The sequence below is a fragment of the Mauremys mutica genome, chromosome 1, assembly GCF_020497125.1.
Source record: "Mauremys mutica isolate MM-2020 ecotype Southern chromosome 1, ASM2049712v1, whole genome shotgun sequence".
Taxonomy (NCBI): domain Eukaryota; kingdom Metazoa; phylum Chordata; order Testudines; family Geoemydidae; genus Mauremys; species Mauremys mutica.
Window position 1 is genome coordinate 16,008,843 of NC_059072.1, and position 16,642 is coordinate 16,025,484.

Below are 16,642 nucleotides of genomic sequence, written 5' to 3' on the forward strand. Positions count from 1 at the left end.
AACACAAGAACTAGCGGTCACCAAATGAAATTAATAGGCAGCAGGTTTAAAACAAACAAAAGGAAGTATTTCTTCACACAACGCACAGTCAACTTGTGGAACTCTTTGCCAGAGGATATTGTGAAGGCCAAGACTATAACAGGTTTCAAAAATGAACTAGATAAGTTCATGGAGGATAGGTCCATCAATGGCTATTAGAAAGAGTGGGCAGGGATAGTGTCCCTAGCCTCTCTTTGCCAGAAGCTGGGAATGGGCAATAAGGGATGGATCACTTGATGTCTTAACTGTTCTGTTCATTCCCTCTGGGGCAACTGGTATTGGCCACTGTCGCAAGACAGGATACTGGGCTAGATGGACCTTTGATCCGACCCAGTATGGCCGTTCTTGTGTTCTTAAGGTGCTTCAATACAACTCCCCAATTTAGCCACTGAACTACAGTTTGATATGGCAGTCCGCGATGAATGTCACATTCTTCCAACAGCAGGCTGAACTGATTAGAGACCTCTAGCGCGAATAAAATTTACATTTTTAACAGCCACATTCATCACGTGATTTATTTCCAAAATTTTACTACAGAAAGCTTCTTAATGTAAAATACAATGAAAACTGCTAAACTGTTGGTTGTGGTTGATAGTTTGCAATTATGTCTTCACTTTTGTTGCAACTCCGGCTTTCTTACCTACCATCGAGGATGCCCTGTTTGTGGCCAGACTCAGAGCTCTTGTCCAGTCCACATCCAATTTGTTTAGAGCTTCCACCAAGTTGATAAAGAGATAATTTGCTGCTGTTGTGTCTACAATTCTACAAGCTCCTCTGCTACACACATGTTCTTCATGAATTAACACTGCTAGTTGAGATGTGTCGTTTACATCTGTTCTTTCATCAATTGCTGTTGAAAAAGTAGCAAAAGACTTTGCTTTGTCCTGCAGTTGACTGTTCAGATTCTCAGCTAACTTGATTCTCTCAGCAATTTTGTTTCCTGAGAGGCTGATATTTGCAAAAGCTTCCCACTTATCTGGACACAGTACTTCTGAAGCTTGCAGCATGAAGTTCCTCAAAAATTCTCCCTCGGAAAATGGTTTTGATGAGACAGCTATTTCATAGGCAATCACATAGCTTGCCTTAACAGCAGAATTACTTACATGATAAGCATTAGTAAACACTAGTGGCTGCATTTTTAACAACTGTGCTAATTTGGAGTATTTATCTTCACATAATTATCTTGTTTACTTATCATATTTCTCATCCTGGTTTGCTTCATAGTGTCTTTGAATGCTGTATTCTTTTACGACAGCTACCTGTTGCTTACATATCAAGCATGTGTGCTGTCCATTCATGTATTCATCTCATATATTATTTCCTGGAAATCCACATCTGGAGCGCATATTGGGTTTATAGAAGAAATGTGTTAAATTGTGGTAGGTATTTGTACCAGTTTCTTGGCAGAAACTGTTCCAATACTATATCACAAAGCTGGTCATCTCGTGCTGTAAAAATGTAACAAGTTTAAGGCCTGGCTCTACAAGGTATGGATTGTCCACTGCTTCCACAGCTTCACTGGGAGTTCACAGAGGATCCTAAGCACCTTGCAGGCTCAAACCCTTAGCAATGGAATCACCCTGGGAGGTAAAACCTCAAATTACACTTCCCAGAAGTACACTGTACTTAGTAAGACCTGTATTGTTTGTTAATAACATAACAAATTATTAAAAGCAGATGTATTGAACATTTTGGATTAGCAACAATGTAGCACATCGGTGTCTGGGGCATGATTCTGATCTCAAACCAGATTAACATCAGCACAACTCCATGGAGCTCAGTGAAGAGACTCATGGTTTCTACTTGGCTCCTAGTTCATTATTCTCAGTAGTGCAGTATTTTTTCTAAATAACTGGAGCCAAATCAATGTTGGTATAACTCTATTAACTGTAATGGCATTTACTCTTTTATCATGGTTTATTTCCTGCAGGATATATATAAAAATTCTCTAACACTAATGAGTTTTTTTAAACTACAATTTAACCCCATAGTGCATCTATGTAAAATGTTTTGAATGTTCTACATAGTACTTACCATTTATACTTGCATATAAGCGAACTCTTCTGTTTTAGCAGCAAAGAATCCTGTGGCACCTTATAGACTAACGGACGTTTTGCAGCATGAGCTTTCGTGGGTGACTTGCATCCGACGAAGTGGGTATTCACCCACGAAAGCTCATGCTGCAAAACGTTTGTTAGTCTATAAGGTGCCACAGGATTCTTTGCTGCTAAAACAGATCCAGACTAACACGGCTACCCCTCTGATACTCTTCTGTTTTATCACCATAGATTGAAGAGACTGTCTTTGTTTGTATGTAGGTCAATCCCCTTATGTCTCTGGTCAGGAGAAAGAAGGAGCCATGGTTCCTGCTTGGGTTGTCAAAGAAAAGGAATGGCTTCAGAGATGTTACATGCAACAGAGATGGTACATGCAACATCTGAAGAGGAGGGCCTCTGGCTAGTTGCCTTAACAGTGGCACTGATTGGTTCCCTGTAGAATCCTTCTCAGTCACGAGACTAGGTTGGCTGGTATTGCCTCTGAAGAATTATTATTATGGGGAATTGGTTGAGGGTTCTGGGGAATCCTCCCCTTTCCCCCCTCCGCTTCAAAAATGTAAAGTGTCACCTTGTTCTTTACTGGACTCATATATTCATAACTGTTTGTCTCAAACTTCTTCCTAGCCTGAGAACCTGCTGTACTACAGCCAGGATGAAGAATCCAAAATCATGATCAGTGACTTCGGATTGTCAAAGATGGAGGATAAAGGAGACGTCATGTCCACAGCGTGTGGAACCCCAGGATATGTTGGTAAGTGGTTAGGTCATAATTACCATCCGTTATTCCGAGGTATATTAAAGAAGCATAAGTGAAAATGGTGGTAATATATGAGAATGCTCTTTGTTCTCTGGTGACTCTGTATAGTAGGTGAAAGATTTTGAGGGCATTAGCTAGTTTTCTTAAGTTAATGCTTCTCTTTCTTTGGTCTTTTTCATCTATTGTGTCCCGATCCTGCCATTTATTTATTTCTGTGGTCAACTTGGGTTGTGGGATTAAGCTCTATAATTGTATTCCTCCAAAGGGTGGGCTGTCTTGAACACAGTGCCTGCTGTTGAATTGGGAGCATTTGAATGATATCCTTCTAATCCATTTATTTTTTCAATCACATATGAAACTGAGACACTTTAAGGGAGGTATCATTTTGTTTTTAATGATAAAGGATCACATTTCACAAATTCCTTCCAAGAGAAGTATTAGTAAGTAAAATGGATGAACTGCATTTATTTTGAAGTCTCAAATAAATCTCTTGTCCAGCCACACTGAGTTATAGACTCATAGAAATTTCATAGAGATGGAAAAACCCTATACGTAGTCCAGTCCTCAGATTGTTTCCCTTTTATATGCTCTGATGCTTTGTCCAGTCTAAGATGTTAATGTACCAAGATGCTGTGTTGCACTGCTGATCAGATTACATTCCCCCCCTTTTACCAGCATAGTTTAAAAAGAATAATTAAACAAATATTGGAAAATATCTTTGCAGGATACCTTTTTAAGAGACTTTATTTAAAAGGCAAACATCATATTTCAGAGGAGCATGCAAAATGGCAGTAGCTGTTCCAATACTGTGATACTATAACAGGTTACAGTGTAAAATTCATCTTTAGTGTAATTCCTTTTAAATTACATTGAAATAATGGCACTTGTGCCAGGGATACCTTTGGCCTAGTGTTTCTACCTAGGAAGGATCTAAACTTTAAGGTTTTCAGTAGCCAGAAGTAGGTGTTCTTTGTACCTGTGCTGACAGACAGTTTTGTGTGTATGGTCAAATGAGTCTGGATTTTCCTGACCTCCTGGTTTCTTGACTCGGCCTGACTTTTGGTATCTGACTCTCAGTTTCTGACCTTCTAGTTCTGAACTCTGGCTGGTGCAAGGACCCAACTCATCCACTAAAACTAGGCCCAGCTGCCTACATCCCAGCCCCAACGGTTTGTACAGACCATACAGTCATCCCCAAGGGCAGTGGCACTGGAGCATTTTTAATAGTGGGGATGCTGGAAGCCAGCCCCCTTACCCCTGTCCGTGCTCCCTCCTTCCCCCGAGCCAGGGCCGGGAGCAGGGCTGTGTTTCCCTGGGCAGCAGGGACCTGGACAGGGCTAAGGGGGCCGAGGCTAGGGCCATAGGTGGGGGCCGGAATGGGGCTGGCAGCCAGGACCCTGGGTGCAGGGCTGACAGTGGAACCTCAAGCACGGGGAGGCAGCTGGGACCTCGGGGGGGAGCAGCAGCCGGGACCTGGAGTGTGATCAGCAGCCAGAGCCCCGGGCGCATGTTCAGCAGCCGGGACCCTGGGAGCGGGACCAGCAGCAGAGCCCCATGTAAAACCTGGGGATGCTGCAGAATCCCCTGCACACCTAGTTCCTGCACCTATGCCCAAGGGGGGTGGGCCCAGTACAAGAAGTATGGAACTAGCAACTCAACTGCTGCCTCCAGAGGCACTGGGCTTGCCCAAATGGGCTGCCTGCCTCCAGGCGGAGAACCGAGCATTGCAGGCCCAAGTTCTGCAACTGCCTCAGAGAGTGGGCTGCTGTGGGATCAAGTAAGCCAGCTTCACATAGAAAACACTTCGCTTCAGACACAGACCACAGTGCCCTGCCTTGAACAGCGGTTCTCAATGCCTCTACCAGAACAATTCAGTGGGAGTCGCCAGCCGTTCTGGGGTTTCATGAACCAGTGCCATCTTCTGTTCCTGTTGTGTCCCCAGACCTATGCCTCTGTCGTAATCAGTCTGCTGAAGGGAGAGGCTCTGGACTGGGCCTCCCCCTTGCTGGAGAGTAACAGCCCAGTCCTGCCAAATTGGAACACCTTTCTCCAATCAATATCAGCAGTCTTGGGTGGTCTGCATCATGGCCATTTGGCTGAGGCCACTCTAAAGAAACTCCACAGGGACAGGGTACTGTGGCTTCCTATGCAGCATACTTCTGCCATCTCATTGCAGACGCAGAGTGGTATGAGGCGGTGGAGCTGTACCAACTCTGGTGGGGTCTGAGGGAGGAGATCAAAGATGAAGTGACCCACATGAAGATGCCCACAAGTCTGGATGCCTTCATCAACCTCATCCTCTGCATAAATAAGCAGTTATGGGAATGGAGAGAGGAAAAGGGAGGGTCTGTGCAGCCCCCGCCCCCCACCTCCCCATCCACTTACCATTACCTCGGTATCTGTTTCACCCACTGAACTGATGAAGGTGGATCTGGCTCATTGACCACCCGAAGAAAAGGAACTATGCCAATGGCACCACATATGCATCTGTTGTAGCAAACCTGGCCACACCATTTCTGCCTGTCCCATCTGAGCTCCTAGGAATCTGGGAAACGAGTCGCCTTAGGTTCAGTAAGGAGAACCAGCCTAGGGTCTGTGAGATAAGAATTTCTCTGCACCTCAGTCCTGACTGGAACACTCACCAAGCTCCATCCAAGGGCTTCCCACTTGCAGGTGTCCATCCAACTACACATCCTTGGAGAGCCCAAACAGATGTCCATCCAATGAGCCCTCATCAATTCAGGAGCAGCCAACGATTTCATAGATACAGGGGTAGCCAGGGCTTTGCAGATTACTTTGCGACACAAGACCACTCTGGACCTAATAGAAAGTATTGAAGGCTCCCCTCTGTCTTCAGGTCTTATGATCAAGTCTGGACAGTCCCCCTGGAAGCCATTATCCAGGGGCACTGAGAAATATTGCAATTTGGTGAAATTCAATCCCCCCATTTCCCTCTCATTCACGGCATCTCCTGGCTGACCCTCATGATCCCCTCATTCACTGGCAAGAACAGGAGGTCAGTTTCCCTTCAGAATTTTGGTGGCAATATTGTCGGGAGCAAACTGGGCCCTGGAGGGCTGAGGCGGAGATGGTCACCCACGCAGGGATGCCCACTGAAGCAGTATAGGAACACCCCCCCACACACACCCCGCGTAAACATTGCAACCACGCTGACATGTTTGAAAAGAAGAATGTGGAAACTCTCTCTCTCTGGCCTAGGACTACAATTGCAGCCAGGAGCAAAAATACCATTGGGTGGATTTACACCATGTCAGAACCCTAGCTGGCTGCTCTCATAGATTTTAAGGTCAGAATTAGAGCTCAGTCTATAAAAATACTACACTCTTTAGTGATCACTCAGTTAAAGAGCTGATTTCCAACACAGCAAGATTGCTGTTCCCTTTCAATCTGCAAGTTGCAATAATGGTGAAAGAATGGCCCAGCTGTGTTTCTAACATTCTCCTGTGTGCATTGTTTCTAATTGTTGAGAAACCCACATGGGAAGTTTAATGACTTTGGGCACTACGATTTTTGCTTAGTGACTGCCAAGTCACCTGAATTTACATACATTTAGGAGGAAATAGAAACCACTCAGATCCCATAGTGATAAGCATGGTATAAAAACCTGAATATAACACAGCAGAGCCTATGACACAGAGAGACAGGTTCATCCCTGGTGTAAATCCATGGAATCACATTATCTCTATATTGCACAAAATACCCTTGATTTTATCTTGGTAACCTTGGAAAGAGAAACAGTTTTTCTTTTGTCTTGATCACTCTGCAGCAATCATGGCCTTATATCTCTTATTACTTTGTGAAACATAAGACAGCCTGCACTAGGTTACATTCTGGACTCTACTTTATTTAATCAAGCTGAATCAGAGACCTTGTTTTTGAAGCTCGATAGAGGAATTGAGTAAGAGCTAAAACAGTACATTCGATAATTCTTCATGTAGGCTGCTCAGCTCTCTTAATTAAAATGTTTCAGCAGGTTCTCCATGGGCCACTGGCCAAAAACAATAAGTCTGTAAGAAACATCAATTTTAAGATTCTGTTTGTTGAAGAGTGGCTGAACATGAGAGAGTCTGACTCCAATCTGGCTGAGAATAATCTCATGCGGCCTCTTCATGTTGCCATTTACACATTCTGGAAATAAAGTTCTTCTGATCACATGAGTAAAAGTGCTGCCACTTAGGGAGTTCTGATTATTCACTGTCTGGATACTGACCTGCCACTCCTAGAAAGGTGACTCCATATTCATCATTATCTTGCTGATGACAGGACTCTAACCACAGTGTTAGGTCTTCCTGGTAGATTAAGGCAGCTCATCACTGAAATGATGGCTTGATTGTCTGACCTCTGTTAGGAGGATGGTGATGCTGGATTCCTGACGGTAGAGGTCTTGTGTCTATGAGATCCAGTCACAATCTTTCTTTCTGTATTGAACTATTTGCCTCACTACCTCTGTTCATTTTTTGTCAAGTTTTCACTATAATCATGTACATTGGCACCTGAATCTTACTCCTTAAGTAACCTCTTCTCCTAAAATATGATCAGATCCCTCTGCTTTATGTGCACAAGTCTTTGTACTGCAGATTTCAAGTAAAGGCTTTGGCACATACAAAGTTACATGCTCACATCATTACTTCAGCTAAGACACATGGCTCCCCAGGTTCGCTGAACTCTCAGATACCTGAATGACTTCCATGTCCTCCATTACATTTGGATTAAAGTTGTATGGTTAAAGCTCAGAATGGAGAGTCCAGAGATTTGGATTCTATTCCTGACTTCCCCACAGACTTTCTGTGTGTCTTTGGGAAATTCACAGAAACTGCTCTGTTGTTCTGTCTGTAAAATGGGGATAAAACCTACCAGCACGGTGTGGGAGGGCATGAAGATTCATTCATTAATGTTGCAAAGCTCTTGGAAATAATAGAAAGTGCTATAGTTATCAAAGTTGTTGATATTATTTATTAAAATTCACACGTACTCCCAGCTCCACAATGTTGTGAGGCGTCATTGGATGATAACATAGTGTGTATCTATCTTTATAAGCTTATGGGAATAATTCTTTTCTAACAGTTGTATTTTCATGTCTGCCTCTCTAATTTTGTTTTTGCTTCACAGCAGTTATTATCCTTTTAAATGTTCATGTTCCCCCATTTTCTTTTCTTCTCTACAATTCAAAAGCAGAATATGTTCATGCTGTAGACCCCACTGCTTCAAGACACTGGTTATGTTGATACTGACTCAGGTGGTGTGAGCCAACACTTGCAGTATTCCTAAAGACCAGACAACTTTGCATTTGCATCATATTTAGAGTTGTGTTCTGTTTTTTCCCTCTTCTGTAGAAGCTAGCTCCTCTTCAATGTTGTCTCTTTTTCGTCATTGGTTGCCCAGACAACACTCTCCAAGCGCAGTGAAATTGTGCTGTCAGTCACTGCACTTATGCCTGCCACAAGGCCACTGCTGGTGCTATACCTGATTGCACATCATCTGCATATTTTCTCTGCAATTTATCTACATCAAACAGGTTTCTTGGGTTGTAGTATCACCAAAATTTTCAGCAGTAGCCTAATGGCCCTGCATAAATGTAACTTTCCTTCCTCCCTGAAACACAAAATGAATTATTATATAAAGGTTTAAGGGTGCTGGTGTGACCTAGTGGATAGTGTGTTGGACTGGGATTCAGATGACCTGGGTTCTGTTCCTGGATGACCTGGGACAAATTGCTTCAATTTCCCATACCTCTGTTTTTCTGTCTGTAAAATGGGAATTATAGTGGTGACTTTCTTTGTAAAATGCTTTGAGATCCACTGATTAAAAGAGCTGTACAAGAGACAGGGGATATTGTTATTAGATAGCCAGCTTTAAGTCCTGGTTCTGATCTATCTTACACCAGTGTATATCGGAAGCCACAATACTTAAGTCAGTGACAAAAGGTTAACAGTTTTAGGGATCAATTCTGCTAACACCTGATGCACTGAGCTGTAAAACTGTTAGCCTTTTAACACGCTGAAAATGAATAATTTATTCATACTCTTTGATTCCCATGTTTCTGCCAGTTTCTGATCCATGACAGTACTGTTCTAATTAGCTGCTTCTGCTGCACCCACTGCCATGGTGTCTGAGTACCATGGCTAGTAAAGATTTTAGTAGACTGAAGAGGCGAGGTTTTCCTTCACATGCCAATGTAGTCCCTATTGTATCATGTTAATCTAGGTGTTGAATGATTGTCTCTTTTTAGTTATTGTTTCTGCTAGTTCATCTGGTGCTGCAGTAAAGGCTCAGTGACCTGAAACTCCAAAGATCATCCCTCATGCCTTTTTTAAAGACAGGTACAACACCCAGTGCTTCGGTATTGTAGCTGATTTTAAGGAGAAATCACCTACGTTTGTTAGTTCAGCCACTTCATTCTTAAATCCCTTGGGAACACATGCCTGAATACCTCCGGGAAAAAGGCATAAGGGCCCAGGTCTGTCAGGTTATTAATATCCATTATTATTATTTAGCACTTATATTGTGGGAGCGCCCAGAAGCCAACCCAATAGTGACCCCATTGTGTGAGGCACTGTATAAACACTATGGCCTTGTCTTCACTAGTGAAACAAAGGTGGGCTCTTAGCTCGAGGTAAAATCCTAGTGAAGACAAGGCAGTTTGTAGTTTTAACACAAGTTAGCAGGTCGAGGGTCCCCCCCAAAGTCTTTAGCTGAACTTTAACTAGTAAATGATAGTTCCTTCCCCAAACAGCTTCCAGTCTAAAAAGTGATGAATTCACTCAAGTTCTATCCACACTAGTGAGAGAAGGACTCTGCACTATACAGGATCAAGCCCTCTAGTGGCTGGGACAAAAGTGGAGCTTCGTTTAGGGCTGGTCTACACTGGAAACTTACGTCGGCATAGCTACATCTCTCAGGGTTGTGAGCCCCCACCCCGCCCAGAGTGACATAGCTAAGCAGACCTAACCCCCAATGTAGACAGCGCTAGGTCAACAAAAGAATTCTTCCATTGACGTAGCTACCACCTCTTGGGGAGGTGGATTAACTACAGTGACAGGAGAATCCCTCCCAGCACTGTAGTGAATGTCTACACTTAAGCACGACCACAGTGCAACCTCTCCACTGCTGCTGTGCTGCTGTAGTGTTTTCAGTGTAGACTTAGGGCATGTCTTCACTAGCAACATTAAAGCGCTGCTGCGGCAGCACTTTAACATGGCTGTGTAGTCGCAGCACCGGGATTGGGAGAGCGCTCTCCCAGGGCTGTAAAAAAAACACCTCCACAAGGGGAGTAGCTACCAGCGCTGTAGTACTGTCTACACTGCCATGTTACAGGGCTGAAACTTTCAGCGTTCAGGGGTGTGTTTTTTCACTCCCCCTAAGCGAGAAAGTTGCAGCGTTGTAAAGTGCCAGTGTAGAGAAGCCCATAGATTCAGTTTTGTTTCAAAAGAGTGGTTGTAAGTGATACACTGAACTGCTATCTACCTGGTTCAGTCACTTGCTAAGCCAACAAAATGTGTAATTAGAGTTAAACTTCTTGATAAATATCCCTGTTTTCTTTCTAAACAGTAAATTAGTACTTATCGAGTTAGAATGTATCGGAAAAGGTCTGTGAGTGTCTAATGCCTAAAACCAGTAGTACATTAGCACATTAACTAGGCTTTTAAATCCCAGCACTACAGATTAAATCAATATGAGCAGTTCAGAGAAGGTTTTATTCTTTCAGGAGGGTTGTCAGAGATATTGGTTCTGCGGTTAAAAAGGTGACTGTTAGGATAATTTAACCCGATTAAACTCAATTAGGGTGTTTTCCCAAGAGATAATTTTACATTTTTACTTATTTAAGGAGGCTTCTCACATTTCAGTCTCTTCATATGACAATTACATTATTCTGTCCCAGGCAAGCTACTGCCTTTTCATCAGTGAGTGAATTTAGGGCTCAATCCTGCAACATGCCGAGCAGTCTGTCCTCGATCCAGCAAAGTGCTCAAGCACATGCTTAATTTTCAATGTGTGAATAGTCCCATTGACTTTCCTCCCACCAGGCGAGGACAGTTTTAGAGGTCTTAAATGCTAGTTGCTGAGTGGTGTTTCAAGTAGGGTTAGTTAACATGATTTAAAAAAACACCTTTTTCTCTTAGTTTAGACAAGGAGTAAAATTTTCAAAAGTACCTAAAGGGCATGTCTACACTACAATCTTAAGTTGACCTATGTTAGGTTGACGTGCGGCCAGCTCAGTAATTACTGCGGGAGGAGATGTCTGCGCTACCCTCCTTTTGTCAGTGGTGCATGTCCTCACCAGGAGCACTTCCACTGGCTGAAGAGGGGCATTGTGGGGAGCTGAGAGCCTCGAGCGTCTCACCTCTCCAGTCCCAGCTGGGAACAAGAGGGCAGCCACCCAGAGCTTCTCGCCTCTGGCAGGGAGATCCAGACCCAGAGTCTGGTCAGCTGCCAAGCTCCCAGCAGCGAGAAGGGAAACAAGAGCTGAGGGGGGAAGCTGGGCTCCCAGCCGGGAGCCTCTCAGCGAGGAGCATGGAGCTGGGACCCTGAGGAGGGCAACAAGGAGCACAGGTGGCAACCCCAGCCAGGAGCCTGGATGGCAGCCCAGCTTGGAGAAGGACCTGGCACCAGCCCAGCTGGGGAGCTGGGAGCCAACTTCCTTGTCAGCCGAGCTGTGAAATTGGCAAGACATCCTACAGCCGATGTAAGGAATGCAGTGTCTATACAGACACTGTGTCACCCTCACTACACCAGCATAAGCCTTATGCCTCTCGTGGAGGTGGAGTTATTATGTCAGTGTAATAGAGCACTGACATCAGTGGGAGCAAGGCTGTAGTGTAGACACTGACATAGTTAGGTCGACATAAGCTGCCTTACGCTGACCTATCTCTGTAGTGTAGACTAAGCCTAAATTACTTAGGAACCTAAGGAAAAGATATTTAAAAGTAAATAGAAATTTTGGCTTGAGACAACTTAAATGGGCCTGATTTTTGAGAAGATGGATGCTCTGCACTTTCTGAAAATCAGGCCTCTTTAAGGCAGCTCAAGTTGGGCACCCAACAGTAGGGGCACTCAAAATCACTAGTCCCCTTTGAAAACCTTAGTCAAACCAAAGTCCTGTTTTCAAAAGTGACTTAAGAGTCCAAGCCCTGTTGATTTTCAATGATATTTAGGCTTCTACATGCCTAAGTCACTTTGAAAATGGGACTTAGGTGCTTTTCGTAAGACACTTGGGTGCTTTTGAACATTTTATTCAAGACCTTAAAGACTATCCCAGGCAAAAACAACAAGGAGTCCGGTGGCACCTTAAAAACTAACAGATTTATTTGGGCATAAGTTTTTGTGGGTAAAAAACACACTTCTTCAGATGCATGGAGTGTTATCCCAGGCAACATTGTATATTGTTATAATAGGCATCACAGAAACCTGGTGGACTCAGAGCAATCAACGGGACACAATCATTCCGGGGTACAAAATATATCGGAAGGACAGAACAGGTCGTGCAGGGGGAGGAGTGGCACTAATATGTGAAAGAAACTGTAGATTCAAATGAAGTAAAAATCTTAAGCGAATCTACATGTTCCACAGAATCTCTATGGATAGAAATTTCATGCTCTAGTAAAAATATAACATTAGGGATCTATTCTCGACCACCTGACCAGGACAGTAATAGTGATGATGAAATGCTAAGGGAAATTAGAGAGGCTATCAAAATTAAGAATCCAATAATAGTGGGGGATTTCAATTATCCCCATATTGACTGGGAACATTTCACTTCAGGACGAAATGCAGAGATAAAATTTCTCGATACTTTAAATGACTGCTTCATGGAGCAGCTGGTACGGGAACCCACAAGGGGAGAGGCAACTCTAGATTTAATCCTGAGTGGAGCGCAGGAGCTGGTCCAAGAGGTAACTATAGCAGGACCGCTTGGAAATAGTGACCATAATACAATAGCATTCAACATCCCTGTGGTGGGAAGAACACCTCAACTGCCCAACATTGTGGCATTTAATTTCAAAAGGGGGAACTATACAAAAATGAGGGGGTTAGTTAGACAAAAGTTAAAAGGTACAGTGACTAAAGTGAAATCCCTGCAAGTTGTATGGGCCCTTTTTAAAGACACCATAATAGAGGCCCAACTTCAATGTATACCCCAAATTAAGAAAAACAGTAAAAGAACTAAAAAAGAGCCACCGTGGCTTACCAACCATGTAAAAGAAGCAGTGAGAGATAAAAAGACTTCCTTTAAAAAGTGGAAGTCAAATCCTAGTGAGGCAAATAGAAAGGAGCACAAACACTGCCAACTTAAGTGCAAGAGTGTAATAAGAAAAGCCAAAGAGGAGTTTGAAGAACGGCTAGCCAAAAACTTCTAAGGTAATAACAAAATGTTTTTTTTAAGTACATCAGAAGCAGGAAGCCTGCTAAACAACCAAGGGGCCCCTTGACGATCAAAATACAAAAGGAGCGCTTAAAGACGATAAAGTCATTGCAGAGAAACTAAATGGATTCTTTGCTTCAGTCTTCACGGCTGAGGATGTTAGGGAGATTCCTAAACCTGAGCTGGCTTTTGTAGGTGACAAATCTGAGGAACTGTCACAGATTGAAGTGTCACTAGAGGAGGTTTTGGAATTAATTGATAAACTCAACATTAACAAGTCACCGGGACCAGATGGTATTCACCCAAGAGTTCTGAAAGAACTCAAATGTGAAGTTGCGGAACTATTAACTAAGGTTTGTAACCTGTCCTTTAAATCGGCTTCGGTACCCATTGACTGGAAGTTAGCTAATGCAACGCCAATATTTTAAAAGGGCTCTAGAGGTGATCCCGGCAATTACAGACCGGTAAGTCTAACGTCGGTACCGGGCAAATTAGTCGAAACAATAGTTAAGAATAAAATTGTCAGACACGTAGAAAAACATAAACTCTTGAGCAATAGCCAACATGGTTTCTGTAAAGGGAAATCATGTCTTACTAATCTATTAGAGTTCTTTGAAGGGGTCAACAAACATGTGGACAAGGGGGATCCAGTGGACATAGTGTACTTAGATTTCCAGAAAGCCTTTGACAAGGTCCCTCACCAAAGGCTCTTACGTAAATTAAGTTGTCATGGGATAAGAGGGAAGGTCCTTTCATGGATTGAGAACTGGTTAAAGGACAGGGAACAAAGGGTAGGAATTAATGGTAAATTCTCAGAATGGAGAGAGGTAACTAGTGGTGTTCCCCAAGGGTCAGTCCTAGGACCAGTCCTATTCAATTTATTCATAAATGATCTGGAGAAAGGGGTAAACAGTGAGGTGGCAAAGTTTGCAGATGATACTAAACTACTCAAGATAGTTAAGACCAAAGCAGATTGTGAAGAACTTCAAAAAGATCTCACAAAACTAAGTGATTGGGCAACAAAATGGCAAATGAAATTTAATGTGGATAAATGTAAAGTAATGCACATAGGAAAAAATAACCCCAACTATACATACAACATGATGGGGGCTAATTTAGCTACAACGAGTCAGGAAAAAGATCTTGGAGTCATTGTGGATAGTTCTCTGAAGATGTCCACGCAGTGTGCAGAGGCGGTCAAAAAAGCAAACAGGATGTTAGGAATCATTAAAAAGGGGATAGAGAATAAAACTGAGAATATATTATTGCCCTTATATAAATCCATGGTACGCCCACATCTCGAATACTGTGTACAGATGTGGTCTCCTCACCTCAAAAAAGATATTCTAGCACTGGAAAAGGTTCAGAAAAGGGCAACTAAAATGATTAGGGGGTTAGAGAGGGTCCCATACGAGGAAAGATTAAAGAGGCTAGGACTCTTCAGCTTGGAAAAGAGAAGACTAAGGGGGGACATGATAGAGGTATATAAAATCATGAGTGATGTTGAGAAAGTGGATAAGGAAAAGTTATTTACTTATTCCCATAATACAAGAACTAGGGGTCACCAAATGAAATGAATAGGCAGCAGGTTTAAAACAAATAAAAAGAAGTTCTTCTTCACGCAGCACACAGTCAACTTGTGGAACTCCTTACCTGAGGAGGTTGTGAAGGCTAGGACTATAACAATGTTTAAAAGGGGACTGGATAAATTCATGGTGGCTAAGTCCATAAATGGCTATTAGCTAGGATGGGTAAGAATGGTGTCCCTAGCCTCTGTTGGTCAGAGGATGGAGATGGATGGCAGGAGAAAGATTACTTGATCATTGCCTGTTAGGTTCACTCCCTCTGGGGCACCTGGCATTGGCCACTGTCGGTAGACAGATACTGGGCTAGATGGACCTTTGGTCTGACCCGGTATGGCCGTTCTTATGTTCTTATGTTCAATACTTCTCAATTGTGCCTCATTACAGAACCATGGTCCACACAGATCTGGTGTTATCCCCTTTTAGATCTGTAAATTAGACACATCAGGAATGCTGAATCATGGAAATATAGTTCCATGGGACCCTCTCTAATATATTAATCCCACCTAAATGTAACCTTACTGCTTTAGGGCCCAATCCAGCTCCTACTGAAATCCATGGAAAATTTCCTTCAGTGGGAGTTGGAGTGGACCCCTGGTATCTGTTTTTCCCCCTTCGTTTTGGGTCTTTGTCTTCCATTCCTGAAAGGCCATTTCACCATATTTCTGACTTGCCAGAAATCCAGCAGAGATCTCAGCTCATGTCAAAGCTGTAATTTTATTATAGCCTTGGATAGGACACCAGGCCAAGGCACAAAGGTAATTAATAGATTTTCATGTTTGCTTTTGAGTTACTTGGTACCACTTTGAGCCAAAGGGTGGAAAATAACAGTAAGTCTTTTGGAATATCCTTATAAGCAAGTAACAACACAAGGAATTGTTTAGGCAGTAACATGAGTAATAAAGCAAAAATAAAGCATGAGTACTGCATTTGTCAGACCTTCCTCGGAGACTGTAGCCAATTGCAGGGCAATGTTCTGGCACCCCAATTGCATTAACGTGCAGAAAATAGGGATTGTTTGTATGTTATCATGGCTGAAGCTGTGTAAATTCCAGCTTGGCCACTTAAAGTTATCTTTGTAACAACAGATGGGAAAGAACCATCCCTTAAATATGTGTTCTACCTCTCCCTGTGTACCACAGTAAATATTTCCTCTCCCCGCTTGGAGTTCCCACCTTTCCTGTACCGTACATTGCAATCATTCTTTACAAATACTGTTCTGCTCTGTAAGCCACTCTAAGGGGCAGCACCCAGCTCAAGCAGGTGACCTGGATGCTGGGGGGATCTATGGGCAGGTGGACGAAGGAGGCATCCCCCTCACGAGCCTATGGAGCTGCTGCAGAGCTGCTCTGTGCATCCTGCTTTGCTGTCGTGGCTGAAGCAGTCTTGCATAACCCTGCTATAAAGGAGGATTCATGCCATGAGATGTTCTCCAGCCCTGACTCTCCCTAGGCCAACCAATGCCCTGCCCTCCCCTGCCCTCTGTGGCGTCTCTTGGAATCCAGCTGCCTTCCTTGTACTGCAGAACCATACCAGATCTGTTATATTGGGGCCCTTCATGGCTGCAAAGTTAAGGGCTGTATTTACTCTAAATACTCCCAGCGCATCTGCCTGCCAATACAGTTTCATTGCCTACAGTGGACTTTCCAGTGTTTGTGGCTTTATAAGTTCCAAGCACTGAGGTTTATGCCAATTCCCTTTGCTGTGGAGACTTATTCCACAGCGTAATACATCTCACTGTCAGGCAGTATTTCCTGATAGTTAATGCAGGCTTTCCCTTTAAGTCTTATCCCATAAATCTTTGTTGTACCACTTCCTGTGTATC

At 43.3% G+C, this 16,642-nt stretch overlaps 1 protein-coding gene across 3 annotated transcripts in view; it reads left to right on the forward strand.

Moving 5' to 3' along the window:
• The window catches only part of CAMK1D (calcium/calmodulin dependent protein kinase ID), a 362,522-nt gene that overhangs the window by 294,454 nt on the left and 51,426 nt on the right, over positions 1-16,642 (forward strand). For all 3 annotated transcript variants that reach the window (XM_045030977.1, XM_045030990.1, XR_006582309.1), the window contains one exon: positions 2,721-2,847. In XM_045030977.1, coding sequence (XP_044886912.1) covers positions 2,721-2,847 — 127 coding nt within the window. The remainder of the gene's footprint in view (positions 1-2,720; positions 2,848-16,642) is intronic.